The following is an 18,694-nucleotide window of genomic DNA, read 5'->3' on the forward strand; positions in this document are numbered from 1 at the left end:
CCTACCCCTACATATATATATATATATATATATATATATACACACACATACATACATATATAATTTTATATATATATTTTATATGCCCACTGTAATGATGCCCCTTACACAGTGCCCCCAGTAGTAATAATGCCCCCTGTAGTAAAGCCCCTGGTAACAATGCCCCCTAGTACTAATGCCCCTAAAAGTAATGCCCCTGTAGTAGTGCCCCCAGTAGTAATGCTCCCTGCAGTGCCCCAGTAGTAATGCCCCTTGAAGTGCCCCCAGTAGTAAGGGCCCCTGTAGTGCCCCCAGTTGTAGTGCTCCCAATAGTAGCCCCAGTAGTAAGGGCCCCTGTAGTGCTCCCAGTAGTAAGGCCCCTTTAGTGCTCCCAGTAGTAAAGCCCCTGTAGTACCCCCAGTAGTAAGGGCCCCTGTAGTGCTCCCAGTAGTAAGGCCCCTGTAGTGCTCCCAGTAGTAAGGCCCCTGTAGTGCCCCCAGTAGTAAGGGCCCCTGTAGTGCACCCAGTAGTAAGGGCCCCTTTAGTGCTCCCAGTAGTAAGGCCCCTGTAGTGCCCCCAGTAGTAAGGCCCCTGTAGTGCTCCCAGTAGTAAGGCCCCTGTAGTGCTCCCAGTAGCAAGGGCCCCTGTAGTGCTCCCAGTAGTAAGGCCCCTGTAGTGCTCCCAGTAGTAAGGGCCCTGTAGTGCCCCCAGTTGTAGTGCTCCCAATAGTGCCCCCAGTAGTAAGGGCCCCTGTAGTGCCCCCAGTAGTAAGGCCCCTGTAGTGCTCCCAGTAGTAAGGCCCCTGTAGTGCTCCCAGTAGTAAGGCCCCTGTAGTGCTCCCAGTAGTAAGGCCCCTGTAGTGCCCCCAGTAGTAAGGCTCCTGTAGTGCTCCCAGTAGTAAGGCCCCTGTAGTGCTCCCAGTAGTAAGGGCCCTGTAGTGCCCCCAGTTGTAGTGCTCCCAATAGTGCCCCCAGTAGTAAGGGCCCTGTAGTGCCCCCAGTAGTAAGGCCCCTGTAGTGCTCCCAGTAGTAAGGCCCCTGTAGTGCCCCCAGTAGTAAGGCTCCTGTAGTGCTCCCAGTAGTAAGGCCCCTGTAGTGCTCCCAGTAGTAAGGCCCCTGTAGTGCCCCCATATGATGCCCCCAGTAGTAAAGCCCCTGTAATGCCCCCTTTAGTGCCCCCATATGATGACCCCCACACCAAAAAAAAACAATACTTACCTTAAACCACGCTCCAGTGCCTGCTGCCGTCCGTCCCCGGCGCCCCCACTCCTCGGAACCTTGGGGGTGACATCATCACATCACTCCCATAGTGCACTGCGTGAGCTCTGTCCTCCGGCTGCCGCTGGCGCCAGGGGGGGAGAGATGAGAGGAGCCGAGCGCCTGCTGGAGCCACACTCTCAGCGGGCGCCCGGCAAATGGAGGTTGCAGGGGGTGTAAACACTGGTCCGGCAGGACCCTTAAGCCGCCGGGCCCCATAGCAACCACACCCCCTGCACCCTCCGTAGTTACGCCACTGGGCAGTGGCAGGGAGGGGGGCTGCACCAGGTGGGGGCATCATCAGAGCCGTCGGATGCCCCTGGGCATTCCAGTCGCCCCTGGGCATTCCAGTCGCCCCACTGGCTTATGATGCCTATGCCTAGGGACGGCCCTGTGTGTACAAAGGTTTAGGTGTATGACACATTTATGTATGACACAAGGGAGCCGGGCAGTGACGGTTTTAGTGAAGCAAGTCACTGAGAGAACGGGCGTCTGAGCGCTTTCTTAGATTACACGGCCTAAACCGTTATAGATCTATCACAACGATAGACGTGTAGAGACTGAGTGATAAGTATTATCCGGTTTTTACAGAATAATAGATGTAAGCCCTGGTTACTGATACAAAATGTCAGTTTTTCCCCGTTTTTTTACCATTCCTATTTAATTTATGTGAAAAACGATTCTTTAATATCAAACGAGTCCAGTTCCCGGTAAGAGTCAGCTTTGGCGTGACAATAAATAAAGCTTAGGGACAGACACAAAACGTGGCCGGGGCTGACCTACAGTAAGAGGTGACTGATTTTTTCATGGACAAGTTTACGTGGTACTTTTGAGCGTCACGTCCAAACTAGAGCTATTCGTGTTGAAGTCGGGAGGAAAAACGACTAATGTCGTCTACAAGGCTTCTTATAAGACCTCGGCTAAAAAGAACCTCTGCCATAAATTCACAATTGCTGCCATTCGAAGCCGGAGCGGATCGCTAGTTAGGTATGAATCATTATGCCATGCTATGCAGCAAGGTATTCTTCTGGGGCTATGCGGAGAAGCACCAGAGACCAGAGCACCAGTGTGTAATGGTCACTACAGGTGAAAGTGTCACTTATATACAGTAGTTGTAGTGCCGTAAGTCAGTGTAATTCTAAAATGCATAGGACTGTTACAGAATAGAGGGACTGGTGCAGAATAGAGGGACTGGTGCAGAATTGAACGTGCATATGCGAGTATTCACTCTGCACATGCTCCGTAAAGAAACGTCCGCAAGTACAGTGCGAGCGGAGCCAGGGTCCGCATAACTTGGCTGTAACGCGGCCTTCTCGTGTAGGCAAAGGTCAGAAAGGGTTATTCCACGTTGGAAGGAAGTGTTAGCACAACTGTTAATATTTGCACCAAGTATAATCTGATGTAAGCTCACATTCATGATGACGGCTAGCAAACTAAGCGCGCCCATACATGGGCAGTCCGCTGGCAAAGCCATATATGGGTGGTCCGCTGGCAAACACACGTACAGCTCAGCATACGGGGAAATGGGCTCGATTCAGACCCGCTCGCTAGATGCGTATGCAAATTTCGGCAAGGCAAGCGATCGCACGACAAGGCATTAGCACCAGGGCCAGATTAACAATGGGGCGGATGGAGCTCCAGCTCCAGGCCTTCACACAAAAATAGGCCCATCAACATGACAGTATGATTACCAGCTGCCTAACTGGCCATACATTTTAAGTATTTAAATAACTTTTCTAGTCCCCCCCCTCCAAAAAAAAAAAATTATGCAATTTTTCTATTTCTATGTAGTTAGGGAGACATTGTGATCATAGTTTAGGGGGTGTATAAACCAGGGTTACTCTGACTACACCCATACAGCACCTATTACAGCTCTTCCCCTTCTCAGTATAGGCCCTTGAACATTTTCAGCTCCAGGCCCATGTGGGTCTTAATCCGGCCCTGATTAGCACGCCCACTATGTCTAGGCATGCGATCGCTCTGTGTATGCAGACACCCACCAGCCTGTCTTAAGACGCCCACTTGCGCACGTCATCTCCAGGAACTGTATGCAACCATCGGTAACATTGAGTACCATTGGAAGCGAACGCAGCGCTTGTGGCTGACCACACCCTACCACAAGCACTGCGAATGCTTCAGTGTGAAATACAGCCAAGTGACGTGTATTATGACGCTGCCTCATAATTATGCACGCCTATGAAACGGCGTTAAGACGCTCAGGCACGCCTGCGCTCGCACCTAAACTCCCCCGTTTCTAGTGGCCAGCCCGTCACCACCCACAAATGGCTTCTTCTGTCACTCAGTCAGCCGGGCTGTCTATGCGCAGCGAGCGCACGCTTCCCCATCGCTCTCACTGGTGTACGCATGCGCAGAATGCAAACAATCGGCTGGCTGTGTGCGAACGCATCCTAGCGAGCGGGTCTGAATCGGGCGCTTAGTTCTATTCATGCAACACTGGGGCAGTTACGGGTTGTGTTCAAACCAGCATCATCCCCAGAGGGTATTAAGGGCCTGATTCAGAGCCGCTCGTAAGCGGCCGCTCGTTCGTTCCTACCGATGTTCGCACATTTACGCATGCGTACGGATTTTAATACGCATGCGCAAACCAGTCAGTGTGGCCGAAAATCGTGTGCTCGCAAAATAGCGAATGCCTGCTATTTTGAGTGACAGGAGGAGGCGTTTGTGGGTGGTAGCGGGGGAAGGTGCTTGAAAACGGGGAGTGGAGATCAGAACGCAGGCGTGCTTAAAGGTCAAAACGGGCGTTTTATGGGTGTGCATAATTAATACAGCAGCGTCACTGACCACGTCACTGGGTTATTTTATAGCCAGAACTGCTCGCATGATTGTGGTAGGAAAAACCAACCCCAAGAATAGCGAGCAGTTCATACGCTGGTCGATGTACTCGATTAATCTAATAAATAGCGGACATGACGTAGGATGCGAGCGGCCAGGGGGCGTATTTTTAAAAAAAACGACCGCAAGTTTGGTTTGCTCGTTCAGACCTAGAGGCGTGAACAGACCGCAAAGAGCGAACGGTTGATTTGAATAGCCACCCCTATTTTCTGGACGAGCAAGCGCTAATTGCGTCCGGCTCTGAATCAGGCCCTAAGCATATAAAGAATAAATACACAAACTGCATATATAATGAAATGACTCAGGGCAGACAGTTCTGTAATAATACCTTATTACAGTGTTAGCATGGTGGAATAAACAAAAACAATATTATTATTGGATCATGTCTTATAGTAGATGCAGCATTCTGTATATAACTAATATAACATATGCAATTGTGTCCTAGCTGTCCCGTCCCAGCCTGTGATAAAAGTCACTCATATCCCTGGGAAAGGCCGGAACGCTGGGAAGGATGAATATGCTATACATTGTCAGACAGTGGGAAGCTGGCCTTGTCCCAGGCTCACCTGGCTGGTGGATGGGAGCCACACAGAGGTATTCGGTGAGTAATTGGAATATCTGTGCCCTGCAGCCACACTCTGAGTCAGTGGAATATCTGTGCCCTGCAGCCACACTCTGAGTCAGTGGAATATCTGTACCGTGCAGCCACACTCTGAGTCATTGGAATATCTGTACCGTGCAGCCACACTCTGAGTCAGTGGAATATCTGTACCGTGCAGCCACACTCTGAGTCAGTGGAATATCTGTACCGTGCAGCCACACTCTGAGTCAGTGGAATATCTGTACCGTGCAGCCACACTCTGAGTCAGTGGAATATCTGTACCGTGCAGCCACACTCTGAGTCAGTGGAATGTCTGTACCGTGCAGCCACACTCTGAGTCAGTGGAATGTCTGTACCGTGCAGCCACACTCTGAGTCAGTGGAATATCTGTACCGTGCAGCCACACTCTGAGTCAGTGGAATATCTGTACCGTGCAGCCACACTCTGAGTCAGTGGAATATCTGTAACGTGCAGCCGTACTCTGAGTCAGTGGAATATCTGTACCGTGCAGCCATACTCTCAGTCAGTGGAATATCTGTGCCCTGCAGCCACACTCTGAGTCAGTGGAATATCTGTACCGTGCAGCCATACTCTCAGTCAGTGGAATATCTGTGCCCTGCAGCCACACTCTGAGTCAGTGGAATATCTGTGCCCAGCAGCCACACTCTGAGTCAGTGGAATATCTGTACCGTGCAGCCACACTCTGAGTCAGTGGAATGTCTGTACCGTGCAGCCACACTCTGAATCAGTGGAATATCTGTACCGTGCAGCCATACTCTGAGTCAGTGGAATATCTGTACCGTGCAGCCACACTCTGAGTCAGTGGAATATCTGTACCGTGCAGCCACACTCTGAGTCAGTGGAATATCTGTACCGTGCAGCCATACTCTGAGTCAGTGGAATATCTGTACCGTGCAGCCATACTCTCAGTCAGTGGAATATCTGTGCCCTGCAGCCACACTCTGAGTCAGTGGAATATCTGTACCATGCAGCCACACTCTGAGTCAGTGGAATATCTGTACCGTGCAGCCACACTCTGAGTCAGTGGAATATCTGTACCGTGCAGCCACACTCTGAGTCAGTGGAATATCTGTACCGTGCAGCCACACTCTGAGTCAGTGGAATATCTGTACCGTGCAGCCATACTCTCAGTCAGTGGAATATCTGTGCCCTGCAGCCACACTCTGAGTCAGTGGAATATCTGTGCCCAGCAGCCACACTCTGAGTCAGTGGAATATCTGTACCGTGCAGCCACACTCTGAGTCAGTGGAATATCTGTACTGTGCAGCCACACTCTGAGTCAGTGGAATATCTGTACCGTGCAGCCACACTCTGAGTCAGTGGAATATCTGTACCGTGCAGCCACACTCTGAGTGAGTGGAATATCTGTACCGTGCAGCCACACTCTGAGTCAGTGGAATATCTGTGCCCTGCAGCCACACTCTGAGTCAGTGGAATATCTGTACCATGCAGCCACACTCTGAGTCAGTGGAATATCTGTACCGTGCAGCCACACTCTGAGTCAGTGGAATATCTGTACCGTGCAGCCACACTCTGAGTCAGTGGAATATCTGTACCGTGCAGCCATACTCTCAGTCAGTGGAATATCTGTGCCCTGCAGCCACACTCTGAGTCAGTGGAATATCTGTGCCCAGCAGCCACACTCTGAGTCAGTGGAATATCTGTACCGTGCAGCCACACTCTGAGTCAGTGGAATATCTGTACCGTGCAGCCACACTCTGAGTCAGTGGAATATCTGTACCGTGCAGCCATACTCTGAGTGAGTGGAATATCTGTACCGTGCAGCCACACTCTGAGTCAGTGGAATGTCTGTACCGTGCAGCCACACTCTGAGTCAGTGGAATATCTGTACCGTGCAGCCATACTCTGAGTCAGTGGAATATCTGTACCGTGCAGCCATACTCTCAGTCAGTGGAATATCTGTGCCCTGCAGCCACACTCTGAGTCAGTGGAATATCTGTACCATGCAGCCACACTCTGAGTCAGTGGAATGTCTGTACCCTGCAGCTACACTCGGAGTCAGTGGAATATCTGTGCCCTCTAGCCACACTTGGAGTCAGTATATCTATACACTGCAGCCACACTTGGAGTCAGTGGAATGTCTGTACCCTGCAGCTACACTTGGAGTCAGTGGAATATCTGTGCCCTCTAGCCACACTTGGAGTCAGTATATCTATACACTGCAGCCACACTCTGAGTCAGTAGAATATCTGTGCCCTGCAGCCACACTCTGAGTCAGTGGAATATCTGTACACTGCAGCCAAACTCGGAGTCAGTGGAATGTCTGTGCCGTGCAGCCACTTACTCGGATCTTGGTAAATTTGGCAATTAAGCAGCCCCCATACAAATCTATGAGGGCTGATTCTGCGAAGGAAAATAGATGGCAGCAGATATCGGAAATAAATAAGCCCCTTTGCCTCAGATCACTGTCTGCCCACACATGAGTGATGTCTGCTAGTGTCTCACTTCTTACAATAACAGGAAATAAAGTGGTTATCCCACCAGCAGATGACGTTCATTTATAGAAATATTGCTTTTCTTTTTATCTTTCTAGCCAGATCTTTATATTATTAGGCATTTCTTCAATATATTTATCCATGCATACAACACAGAGCTTCAGTTGGATACGTTGATGATATCCAAGCTGGGCTGTCACCTAGAAGAAGCAATATACTTATGACAAGTTGCAGGAGTAGAAGTGTAAGCCAAAAAATTAAGACTCATATGAAGGGGGGATATTGACGACAACTGGTGCGCTGGTAACTTTGCACAGATAAAGCTGTGACCCCCAGCACCAAATCAGGCACTTCCTGTAATTTTCTAAACTGTATGAGATAATTGACAGACCCTGGTTGCCGTGAGTTACTGCACCTTGCTTAATAAATGTCCCTTTCTGTTTTGAAGGTAATAAGAATAATACCATTGACAGTTATGGAAGCAGATGCACAGCCAGCAGTACGCTGCGGATCAACGCGTTTTCCCACATGTCAGCTGCCATATGTATTGTGAGACACAGAACTCTGTCCCCAGGAAACCTTACTGCATCCTTTAGGTTCCACATGTTATGTGAGTACTTAGTGTCACTCTACCCTTGGCTCCAAACTCTGAATTAGTCTCTTTGGGCCCGACTCAAAAACTGACGCAGTCCGAGCCAGTGCTGCGTCTTTGGCCACAGCGGAGCAATAAAGGTTATATTAATCCTGAAGGTGGCGTCTTGTGTAATGTATAGAACCCCACTTCGCTCCATCACCATTGTGCATGTAACAGTGAGTACGGCTGTACCTACTATATCTATCAATTAAAAAAACACCAATAAAAAAACACCACTGGATAAGTAACTGGACTGTTCATGGTTTCATCCGCTGGTGTGTGCCTACATAACTCTGCAACATCAACACCTGCACACACCTCATTTCCGACATCACTTATATACTTACACGATCTGGGTGGTAACCAGTCAGGCTGAGAAGTTTGTAAATATAAAACTTTGTTTTCACATATTACGGGGGGAATTCAATTAGCCCTGTTCATTTTCCACAGGCGAAAAACGGTAATTTAAAAAAAAAAAAATTCCACGCAGTACAATTGCATCCCGTCCCCCTGGGGGGGATCAATTAGCCGCTGTAAATTGCCGCGGCCAATTGAATTCCTCCCTAAGAGTCTTTGGGCCTGATGTTATAAGTACTGTGCAATGCGCCTTAGGGCCTGATTCAGAGCTGGACGCTCTTTCAGAGCGCTCGCTCTGAATCCGGGCGGCATTTTTTTTTTGTGAGCCGGCCTCCTGCCCGCTCGCTAAGCTGTGGGCGACCACCCACAGCTTTTGCGAGCGGCCAGGTGATGGTCGCGACCATCGCGACCACCGGGCTTGTGACGAGACTCTTGTGGTAGGGTCTCGTCCATCGCAAGCCCCAGTGAGCTTCCGGCTCTAATAGAGTCGGAAGCTCACTACTGAGGCTGCCCCCAAACGGCAGGCGTTTCTTCGGGAACGCCTCCGTTTGGCCAGCCACCCCCCCTGCCCGCCTTGGCAGCCGCCCCGTTTTGGTGCGAGACCCGTAGCGACGGAGCGCCCGTCGCTGGCCGGGTCTCACGCATGTGCACGCCGGAGCCGGTGTGCGCATGCGCAGTAAGGGACCATCGACCCGCTTGCGAGCGCTGTGCGCTCACGAGCGGGTCTGAATCAGGCCCACAGTCATACCGCGCAATCTTCCCGATTGTTACAGCCCGGAGACACAACACTAATTTGATCTCAATGAGTGCGGGTGTTAGTGGGCGTATCTGGGAGGTGATGGGGGGAGTGGTTTGGCAAAAGTGGGCGTGTTACTGGCAGCAGCTGCATCCATAGAGGCACAAAGCCGCTCACAGGAGTCCATGTCAACATGGAGAGACTGGTTTTTATATCTTTTACTTCATTTTTATAATCAGTGTGATCTTGTGCTGATTAGGGAAACGACGCCGGTGTTTGCTTATTATCAGTGATAAATTAATGAGTAGTTTTGCACTTATTAGTTGTAATTATAAATTGTTGTTGCAGCGACCGTCTCTGGAACGCAGATCGCACAACATGAAACGACTGCACCGGCTTTTCCCCATTCCACAGGTAAGGCTTCATCTTATTACATAATGAGGGGATTAGAACATAATCCTGTGTACAAAGCAATATGAGCTAAACAGGAGGACTATGGTCTGCACAGATGTGATGGATCGGATACAGGGGCCTGATTCCCAGATATACACAAGGTCGATATTTACGGAGATCGAGCGATCGTTTGCCAATGAGCATGCGCGAAGGCCGCACTTCGCACGAGCAGCGATTGCTTCGCGAATACACCTGCACAGGAGATTCACTCGCAAGTTGAGTGACAGGTAGTCAGCGTTTGGGGAGGTAATGGGGAATGGGGTGTGCTACGAAAACGCAAACGTGTCTGACCCTTTAAACGCCGTTCCTTGGGCGTGCATAAATTAGAAATGGCAATCTCCTTCAGAGTATGAAAGCTCTCTGAGCCCCCCCGGAGAGACGCTATGTTTGAGAGAGTTCGAACTTGACTTAGAGGCTGCGTGGCTGCCTGATCTGCATCGATGTTACCGATGTTTACGCTATTCTACGTTGTTGGACGGATATGAGAAGGCAGCAGCGGGCGTCCCTATGTTGGGCTGTGCTTTGGAAGCCATTAGCCTATTTTAGCAATTGTGACCCGTCAGAGATGTCAGTTGCGGTTGCATTAGTGTAAATCTCAGTATCAGGCTATATAGTGACCTCCTTACTAGTTTTTGAAGCCAGAAAATCATAATATTTTCCCTGAATACAAACCCTCAAAGAACTTTCCGTAACAGGATTGCACAATTCTAGAAAGGCTTTTGAGTAAAAGGAACAAATGAGGTGGCAGTCAGTGTTTAGTTTGGACAGAGCACATATTGGTTAATGGAAAACTTTTTATATCACTTCTCTATTTGTTTGTATATTATATATGTAATTTTAATTCTTTCTTATTTCATTAACACTTATTGTTTTATCCTTACACATCTTTTCTTTACACTTCACTATCACCTTTTTCCCTTTTTCGTGTGATGCCCTGGTGATGGCCCTTGGCTGGAAAAATTTTTTGGGGTGCCTTGCTTCTCGGACGTGAACCCCTTAATGTTAGGGATGCCAGTATAGAGGAGCCTTGACGATTGGCCTGGCGTTTATTCATATATTTGCAAATGTATGTAACTAATACCTCTAAATCTCTATTATCATGGAGGATTTAAGTATTGTTTTTGCTGCAGTGTGCTGGGGGGCAAATCTCTTTTTTTCTGTGTTTAATGGAAAATCTGCAATCAGGACTTTGTGCTGGATCGTTGAGATGAAATGTCCACTTCTAGGCCTCAATATGTATCAAAGCCATATAAATGCCACAGCTTTAAAGTCCCGGGAATTAGCTGACAAAGTGGGTGTTACTCGTTAGCTCACGGTATATAGGACTATATAGGACTACTGTCTAGAGATTTGCGCGGACCCTTTTTTGATTTTGGCAAAACCACCATCAAAATGTTTATGCTTTTGGCAAAAGCACCCTCAAGTGTTTATGGTTTTTGCAAGACCATCCTCAAGTGTTTTGGCTCAGATTCGGTTTTCTTTAAAATTGATAAAAACAGCTAAAATCATGTAATTTGGACCTGTTTACAATACATGCAATCCAAAACCCGAGATCCAGTTTCGGAACATAAGCGAAGACCTGATCTGGGACTCGGGCCCTGATTCAGAGCCGGACGCTCTGAAAGAGCGCTCGCAAGACGAGCTATCCAAGACCATCGCGACCATCGGGCTTGCGACGTGACCCTTGTGGTAGGGTCTCGTGGCCGCAAGCCCCAGAGAGCTTTTGGCTCAAACAGAGCCGCAGGCTCTCCCACTGACATCACTTGTGATATCAGTGGGGCTGCCCACAAACGGTAGGTGTTCTCATGGGAACGCCTCCGTTTGGGCAGCCACCCCCCCGGCCCACCCACCAAAGGGGGCGATCTGTCACTCAGCATCGACAGCTCGCCCCCTTTGTTGCGAGACCCGGAGTGATGGAGTGCTGGTCGCTAGCCGGGTCTCGCGCATGCGCACGACGGAGCCGGCTCCGTCGTGTGCATGCGCTGTGGGCCACCATCGACCCGGTTGCGAGCGCTCAGCGCTTGCGACCGGGTCTGAATCAGGTCCTCGGTTCGACTCAGAATCCCAGAGTTCGGGTGTGTTCGGTTTTCAGCAAAACCAAACCGCTTATCTCTACATCTGTCCTATTTATTTGCTAGGAACGCAGGAGCTCATTCAGACCCGCTCGCTAGATGCATTCGCTCGCTCCCAGCATATGCAAATCCAGCACAGCCCCAGCAAGGCAGGCGATCGTACGGCAAGGCATTAGCACGCCCACTATGTCTTGGCGTGCGATCACTTTGTGTATGCAGACGCCCACCAGCCATTCATAAGACGCCCACTTGTGCACTTCATCTCCTGGAAGTGCATGAAACCATTGGTACATCGAGCACCATCGGATGCGATCGCAGCGCTTGGGGTTGACTATACCTTGACGCAAGCACTGCGATCACTTCAGTGTGAAATATAACCATGTGATGTGTACTATAACGCTGCCTGTTAATTATGCACGCCTCTGAACGGCGATGAAACACTCAGGCACGCCTGCGTTCGTATCTCCATTCCCCCGTTTCTAGTGGCCTGCCCATATTACCACCCACAAACGGCCTCTCCTGTCACTCATTCAACTGGCCTGTCTATGCTGGGCGAGCGAGCGCTTCCCGATCTTTCACAGTGGTTCGCGCATGTGCTTTGCGATGCTTACGCATGCGCAGATTGCAAAAATCGTCCAGCTACGAGCGATCGCTTCCTAGCAAGCGGGTCTGAATCGCCCCCACAGTACTCATGTATGGCTGTCCTGGAAAATGTCAACTTCATTAGTTAACGAAGCAAAAGTATTTTTTATGTCATTGTAGCTCACATAGGATGACTGACCTAATCCCACAAGTGTAATTTGCTAGGCGTTTTCTGCAAGTCTTATGAGCAGATGAATAATGTCCTCAGGCTGCTGTTCCTAACATGTGCAGTAGATGGCACCATATCGTACAATATGTTTATAGTTACCATACTACTGTTCAGTGTAATAGAGAAAAGGATTCAACATTTTAAATAAAGGATGAGGGTTAACTATCGATCCTGTAGTATTTTATTCTGTACTGTGAGTACCTCTCCGGAATGGATTGGTTTACGGATTATTATATAATAACTGTAAAGTACAGGGGTGGGGTCCAATGATTTACACAACACGGTAATCATTTTCGATTTTAACTTAGATGATTCCGCAATACAATCTGCAGAAGGAGCAATGACAAGCCCCGGCAGTCTCCAGCGACTCACCCACTTAGGATTGCTGCATCTGGGCATTATATTAAACACTGCAACACACTAATGATGCCGTTACCGATCCAATATTAGGGCCTGATTCAGAGCCGCTCGTAAGCGGCCGCTCGTTCGCTCCGAGCGATGTTCGCACAACTGGGCATGCGTATGGGTTGTAATACGCATGCGCGAACCAGTCATTGCAGTCGGAAATTGTGTGCTCGCAAAATAGTGAATGCCTGCTAATTTGAGTGACAGAAGGAGGCGTATGTGGGTGGTAACAGGGGAAGGTGCTTGAAAACGGGGAGTGGAGATCCGAACGCAGGCGTGCTTAAAGGTCAAAACGGGCGTTTTAAGGGTGTGCATAATTAACAAAGCAGCGTCATCGGCCACGTCACTTGGTTGTTTCTTAGCCTGAACTGCTCGCATGATTGCGGTAGGAAAATCCAACCACAAGCACTGCGAGCAGTTCAGACGCCTTTCGATGTACTCGATTAATCTAATAAATACCGGAGATGACGTAGGATGCTAGCGGCCAGGGGGCGTTTTTTACAAAATAGCGAGCGCATGTTTCGTTCGCTCGTTCAGACATAGAGGCGTCAACAGACCGCAAAGAGCGAGCGCTCTATTGAAATATCCGGCCCCTTTTTCTGAACGAGCGAGCGCAAATAGCATCCGGCTCTGAATCAGGCCCTTAGTTTGTCCCTGAAGTATAAGCACAGGCTGCCAGTATTCCATTTGCAAATCAAATATATGTACATAAAATGTAAAATCCTTTCTGCCACTTATCAACTCTGGGACAAAGGATAAGAATTCACCATGACACCCTTAAAGGAGTCAAATCAGGAATCCTGGTCAACAGTCCTGCGGCTCTAAAAACAGCTTCACATTCCCCCAGAGCAGCCTCTTTGTAATGCGCGTTTTCTTTTTTAGTGCAGCTGAAACGCGTCGGGTTAGCGATACTGAAAAATAACTTAAATGCTTTGACTTCCATTTCCACCAGCCCTACACTCATTGGTGCCCTGTTTACCATCTGCTGCCTCTGTGATCCCCATTTCTTATTATGTACAATAAGCCCCAGGCACTGTAAACCATAGTTGACGACTTTCTGGCTGCTCCTTCCGGGAGGGAGCAGCCAGATCAGCAGGGTAGCGGGGGGGGGGGGCGTGGCCGGAAAAGGGATCATGTCCGGACAGATGCCTGACGTTTGGAGGCGTCACAGGGGGCGGGGTCACACGATCGCGTCATTTTGGCCCCGCCCCCGCTACACAATGCCGATAATACAGGCAATGTGCAGCAGGGGGCGGGGCCAAAATGAGGCGATTCAGCACGAATCGCGGCACTGGCCGCCCTCGCAGCGGGGGTTAACAGTAAGTTGCGGGGAGCTTGCCTGCCTTTCCGGGGTGCTGGGAGCTGCACCCGATTATCGGGAGGCTCCCGGCCAAATCGGGAGGGTAGGCAACCCTGCCGTAAACCCAGTCCTGTCCATATTGTTCTTAGAATATATTTATATATCGCCAACATTACGCAGCACTGTACATTCAATAATGGATCAAGATGCAAATAGACATATTGATATGCAACAGAAGGTAAAGATGGCCCTGCCCCACAGAGCTTACAGTCTAAGAGCTGCACTTGTTGCACTGTCCTGACCTCAGATAATCTTCCAGCGGTTACGTTTGTTGACGGAAAACAGTTAGAGAAATGAACTTTGGAATCGTCAGACCCTATACGCAGAATTACTGCGCCTAACGCTACATCCTGGTTCCCGAGGCATCAAAGGAGAGTGGCGGAACTACTGTGAGGGTGAGAATTGGTAGTGCCCCCACCAGGGTCCCTGCAGCAATCTGGAGGGCCCTGCTCGATACAAAGGAGAATAGAGTCCTCCTCTGAGCCGCGGTGGGCACATGTTCCGGGCGCCCATGTCTAGAAGATGCCGTCTTTTCATAACAGAACGAAGGCCTCGGAGGTTACCGGGGCATCGCAGGGCCGTTCCCTCGATTCTGCATGTGGGCCTTGGGGTAACCTGCAGTGTAGTTAAAAATCTGCATTGTTTAAATGAGTACATTCAGTAGAACCTTAAATTCCACCTACACCCCCACCCCTCCCCCATCAGTGGCAGAGTGCACAGAATATGCATTAACCAATTCAAACACAGTTGCAACACTATGAGCTCTAATACGTACTGATCTAAGTGCTGGAACAGCGACAGTAAATCAAGATTAGGCTTCACAGAGGGGCCCCCAACCTCCACCGCCTTGATATCCCCGCTGTGAAGCCTAATCTTGAATTAGCTGCTCCAGCACTTAGATCGGCATGTATTAGCGCTCATAGTGTTGCAACTGCGTCTGAAAGGGTTAACGCATACTCCGTGCACTCCTTCGCCCCGGCCCCAGGCCTCTGCTATGTCCCTCTCTGATCAGGGGGGGAGCTGCAGACATGTCAGCGGTGAAAGCAGGAAGCTGGGTACAGAATTAGTGGTAATGGTATTGGCATCACAGTCAACTTGTACATTTATAGAGTGAAATGGCTTTCATGCTCGGCAAATGTTCTTAATCCCAGCTGGTGGGGTACAAACCACCTGGAGACGATCAATGGCTGAACGAAGGCTGTAACACCTCGCATTCTCGCTGCACCAAGCCGGCTACACACCACTTCAATCAATAGCAAAGGAGCGCTTAGTGACTGAAAGGGGGAATGTATTTGGCATCGCATATTGGCCACTTTAAGCATTAAAAAAACAAATGTCCCCCCCGAAAAACGGACGAGTGGATTTAAAAGGAAGCATGTAAAAAAAGAATCTGGATGTTTTTGCTAAAGAGATCATGTAGCGAATAGCAAAATAAAATGTAATACTGGTATTATTAATTTCATGTCTTCCCGGTGCTCATCAAAACTCAGGGAGACAAGATATTAAATGCATCTGGCGGTAATAACTATAGGTATATCAGCCTTGGTGATAGGAGCTGACTCTCTAACGGACAATGGAACGTGTGAGAGCAGTAGATAGTGGAAGACATTTACCTGTTGGAGTTTGCTGCATTTCGTGCCATGAATTTATGCGTAGTAAGTCTGACGCAAAAACTGCGGCCTTTACGTGCGCATTTTGAGTCACAGCTATCGCAAGGTACGACCAGCCCAAATAGCAGCATTATTTCTGCCCCAGGTGCACAGGTATTTACTCACACCTGGTGATAACGTGATAGGCTGACGGTGCTGTTAATAAATGAAAAAGATGCATTACCCTATTCGTACACAATATAGGGGTCTATGTACTAAGCAGTGATAAGTGACAGAGTGAAAAGTGATAAGTCTGTTATAAGGTGCCAGCCAATCAGCTTCCAACTGTCATCTTACAGGCTGTGTTTGAAAAATTACAGTTGGGAGCTGATTGGCTGGCATAGTGGCATAACTAGGGTATTTGGAACCCAGGGCAAATTTGAAAATGTAGCTCCCCCCCCCCTATGTGCGTGCGCCCCAGGTGTGTGGCGAAAAATGGGCGTGGCCACTGAAAAATGGGGCATGTCAACATGACACACATCCCTTTCTTGTCACTGGGAACATTTCTTTCCATTTGCACCGTAATGCAGTGCCCCTTATACAGTCCCCCCCCTATGCAGTGCCCCTAGTAGTGGTCCCCCTTATGCAGGCCCCGATTAGTTCCCCTTACACAGTGCCCCCTGTAGTGGTCCCCCTTATGCAGCCCCCCATTAGTTCCCCTTATACAGGCCCCCAGTAGTGGTCCCCCATATGCAGTGCCCCTTACACAGTGCCCCCCTGTAGTGGTCCCCCTTATGCAGCCCCCCATTAGTTCCCCTTATACAGTGCCACCAGTAGTGAACCCTCATATGCAGGCCCCCAGTAGTGACCCCCCATATACAGTGCCCCCAGTAGTTGTCCCCCTTATGCAGTGCCCCCTGTAGTGGTTCTCCCTTTTCAGTGCCCCTTGTAGTGGACCCCCCTGTGCAGTGCCCCCAGTAGTGAGCCCCTTATATAGTGCCCCCAGTAGGAGTCCCTCCTATACAGTGCCCTTTATATAGTTCCCCCAGTAGGAGTCCCCCTTGATGCAGTGCCCACAGTAGTATCCCCCCCCAGTGGTAGTCCCCAGCAGTGGTTCCCCCCTGAAGCAGTGCCCACAGTAGTATCCCCCCCAGTAGTGCCCCCCCCTGAAGCAGTGCCCTCAGTAGTATCCCCCCAGTAGTGGTCCCCCCCCGAGGCAGTGCCCCAGTAGTATCCCCCCACAGTAGTTGTCCCCAGTAGTGGTCCCCCCCCGAAGCAGTGCCCCCAGTAGTATCCCCCACCCAGTAGTAGTCCCCAGTACTGGTCCCCCCCACCTGAAGCAGTGCCCACAGTAGTATCCCCCCCAGTAGTGCCTCCAGTAGTAGTCCCCTTCTTTGTAATAGAGCGCACCCCGCCCCCCCCCCGAAATACACACAAAAATGAAACAAAAGAAAAATACTTACCTGTATCCACGCTCCTGCTCCCGCCGCCGTCCGCACGTCCATCCTCCCGGGCCGCTCTGTATTATGGGAGAGACGTCATGACATCATGACGTTTCTCCCATTACCACTGCAGGAGCCGGACGGAAGTCCGGCTCTTGCAGTGGGCGCGCAGCAGCCAATGAGAGTCTATCTGACTCTCATTGGCTGCTGATTCACACACACATATCGCAGCCGCTCGGCAGCGATGTGTGTGCAGCAGCAGCAGCCAATGAGAGTCTGTCTGACTCTCATTGGCTGCTGATTGACACACACATCACCGCCAGTGCTGGTGGCGATGTGTGTGTTATGCACAGTCTGAGCCCGCCTGCCACCCTCCTCCTGGTGCTATTGGGCAAGCGCTCAGGGGGAGGGAAGGGGCTCAGCTGTGCAGCACAGGACCGGCGCTGGAAGCCTAGCGCCGGTCCTGTGTAAATGTGTAGCGCTGACCGCACACACTGCGGTCAGCGCTACACTGGCTAACTAGGACGGGCCGGTACAGTGGCCAGCGGCGCCCCCCCCCCCCGCGCCGCCGGTCCCACGGCGCCCAGGGCACGCACCCCGCTCGCCCTGCCCTAGTTACGCCACTGGGCTGGCACTTATCACAGACTTATCACTTTTCACTCTGTCACTTATCACTGCTTAGTACATAGATCCCACAATGTACTAACGTGTCAGGTACAAGAGAAATAGAGCCTTGGCAGTGATAGTCATTCATTTTCCATATAAAATATAATGAGGTACAGAACACTCCCACATCTGCCACTTACCGCTTTATACAGCCAATGGCTGCAGAGATCCTAGTGGAGATGACCAATAAGGAGTCTGCATAGATGTTCATCGTTTGGTATAATATAGTCAGAATAGTAATGAGCTGGAGGGGTCAGTAAGCAAACAGCCAATCAGAAACTTCTATAGAATGCTGCTGGTGATGTCATCACCTCATCAATCGTCATCTATCTGGGGAGGTGTCCACATCATATGAGGCCTCATCTCCATACCTGTAACTCAGGCTTGCCTACCCTCCCGATTTTGCCGGGAGCCTCCCGATTTTCGGTTGCCACTCCCGGCTCCCCGGAAAGGCAGGCTACCCTCCCGGAAGCCTCCGACCCTCCCGTCCTCCCCCCTGAAAAGACTAGAAACCCCCGCAGCGGGGGAGCCGGTGACGCGATTCGCGCTGAATTGCGTCATCGCGGCCGCACCCCTTGCTTCACACTGCCGAAAATAACGGCATTGTGAAGAGGGGCGGAGCCACGATGACGCGATCGTGCGGCTCCACCCCCAATGTACCACCAACTGGCTGGCCCGCCCCCGGCTCCGCCCCCAATGACCGCCCCCCCGCTGTTAGCCGACAATCAGCTCCCTCCCGGAAGGCTGGAGCTGATTGTCGGCAAGTATGCTGTAACTGTATAGTCCTCACTGTACTCAGCTTACGCTGGGCACCCTCTGACCTTACTCTCCGAGGCCCCCATTTATTAATGACCGCTATTGCAATGCGATCTGGGCATGACATTACCAATAAGCGAACATATCGCCCGGATGTAACATATGGGGCATGCAGGGACACGAGCACCGAAAAGGAGCCCGTCCCTGTGATGTGCCCGTAGAGCTGCCGGGCAGTGCCGGGGATTCT

At 50.3% G+C, this 18,694-nt stretch overlaps 1 protein-coding gene across 1 annotated transcript in view; it reads left to right on the forward strand.

Annotated features, from left to right (window-relative positions):
- CRTAM (cytotoxic and regulatory T cell molecule) overlaps positions 1-18,694 on the forward strand; it is a 67,868-nt gene that overhangs the window by 21,927 nt on the left and 27,247 nt on the right. Inside the window, exons 4-6 of the mRNA XM_088481825.1 lie at positions 4,534-4,689; positions 7,615-7,776; positions 9,242-9,307. Coding sequence (XP_088337951.1) covers positions 4,534-4,689; positions 7,615-7,776; positions 9,242-9,307 — 384 coding nt within the window. The remainder of the gene's footprint in view (positions 1-4,533; positions 4,690-7,614; positions 7,777-9,241; positions 9,308-18,694) is intronic.

Source organism: Taudactylus pleione, unplaced genomic scaffold (genome assembly GCF_031769625.1).
Source record: "Taudactylus pleione unplaced genomic scaffold, aTauple2 ptg000278l, whole genome shotgun sequence".
Classification (NCBI taxonomy): Eukaryota; Metazoa; Chordata; class Amphibia; order Anura; family Myobatrachidae; genus Taudactylus; species Taudactylus pleione.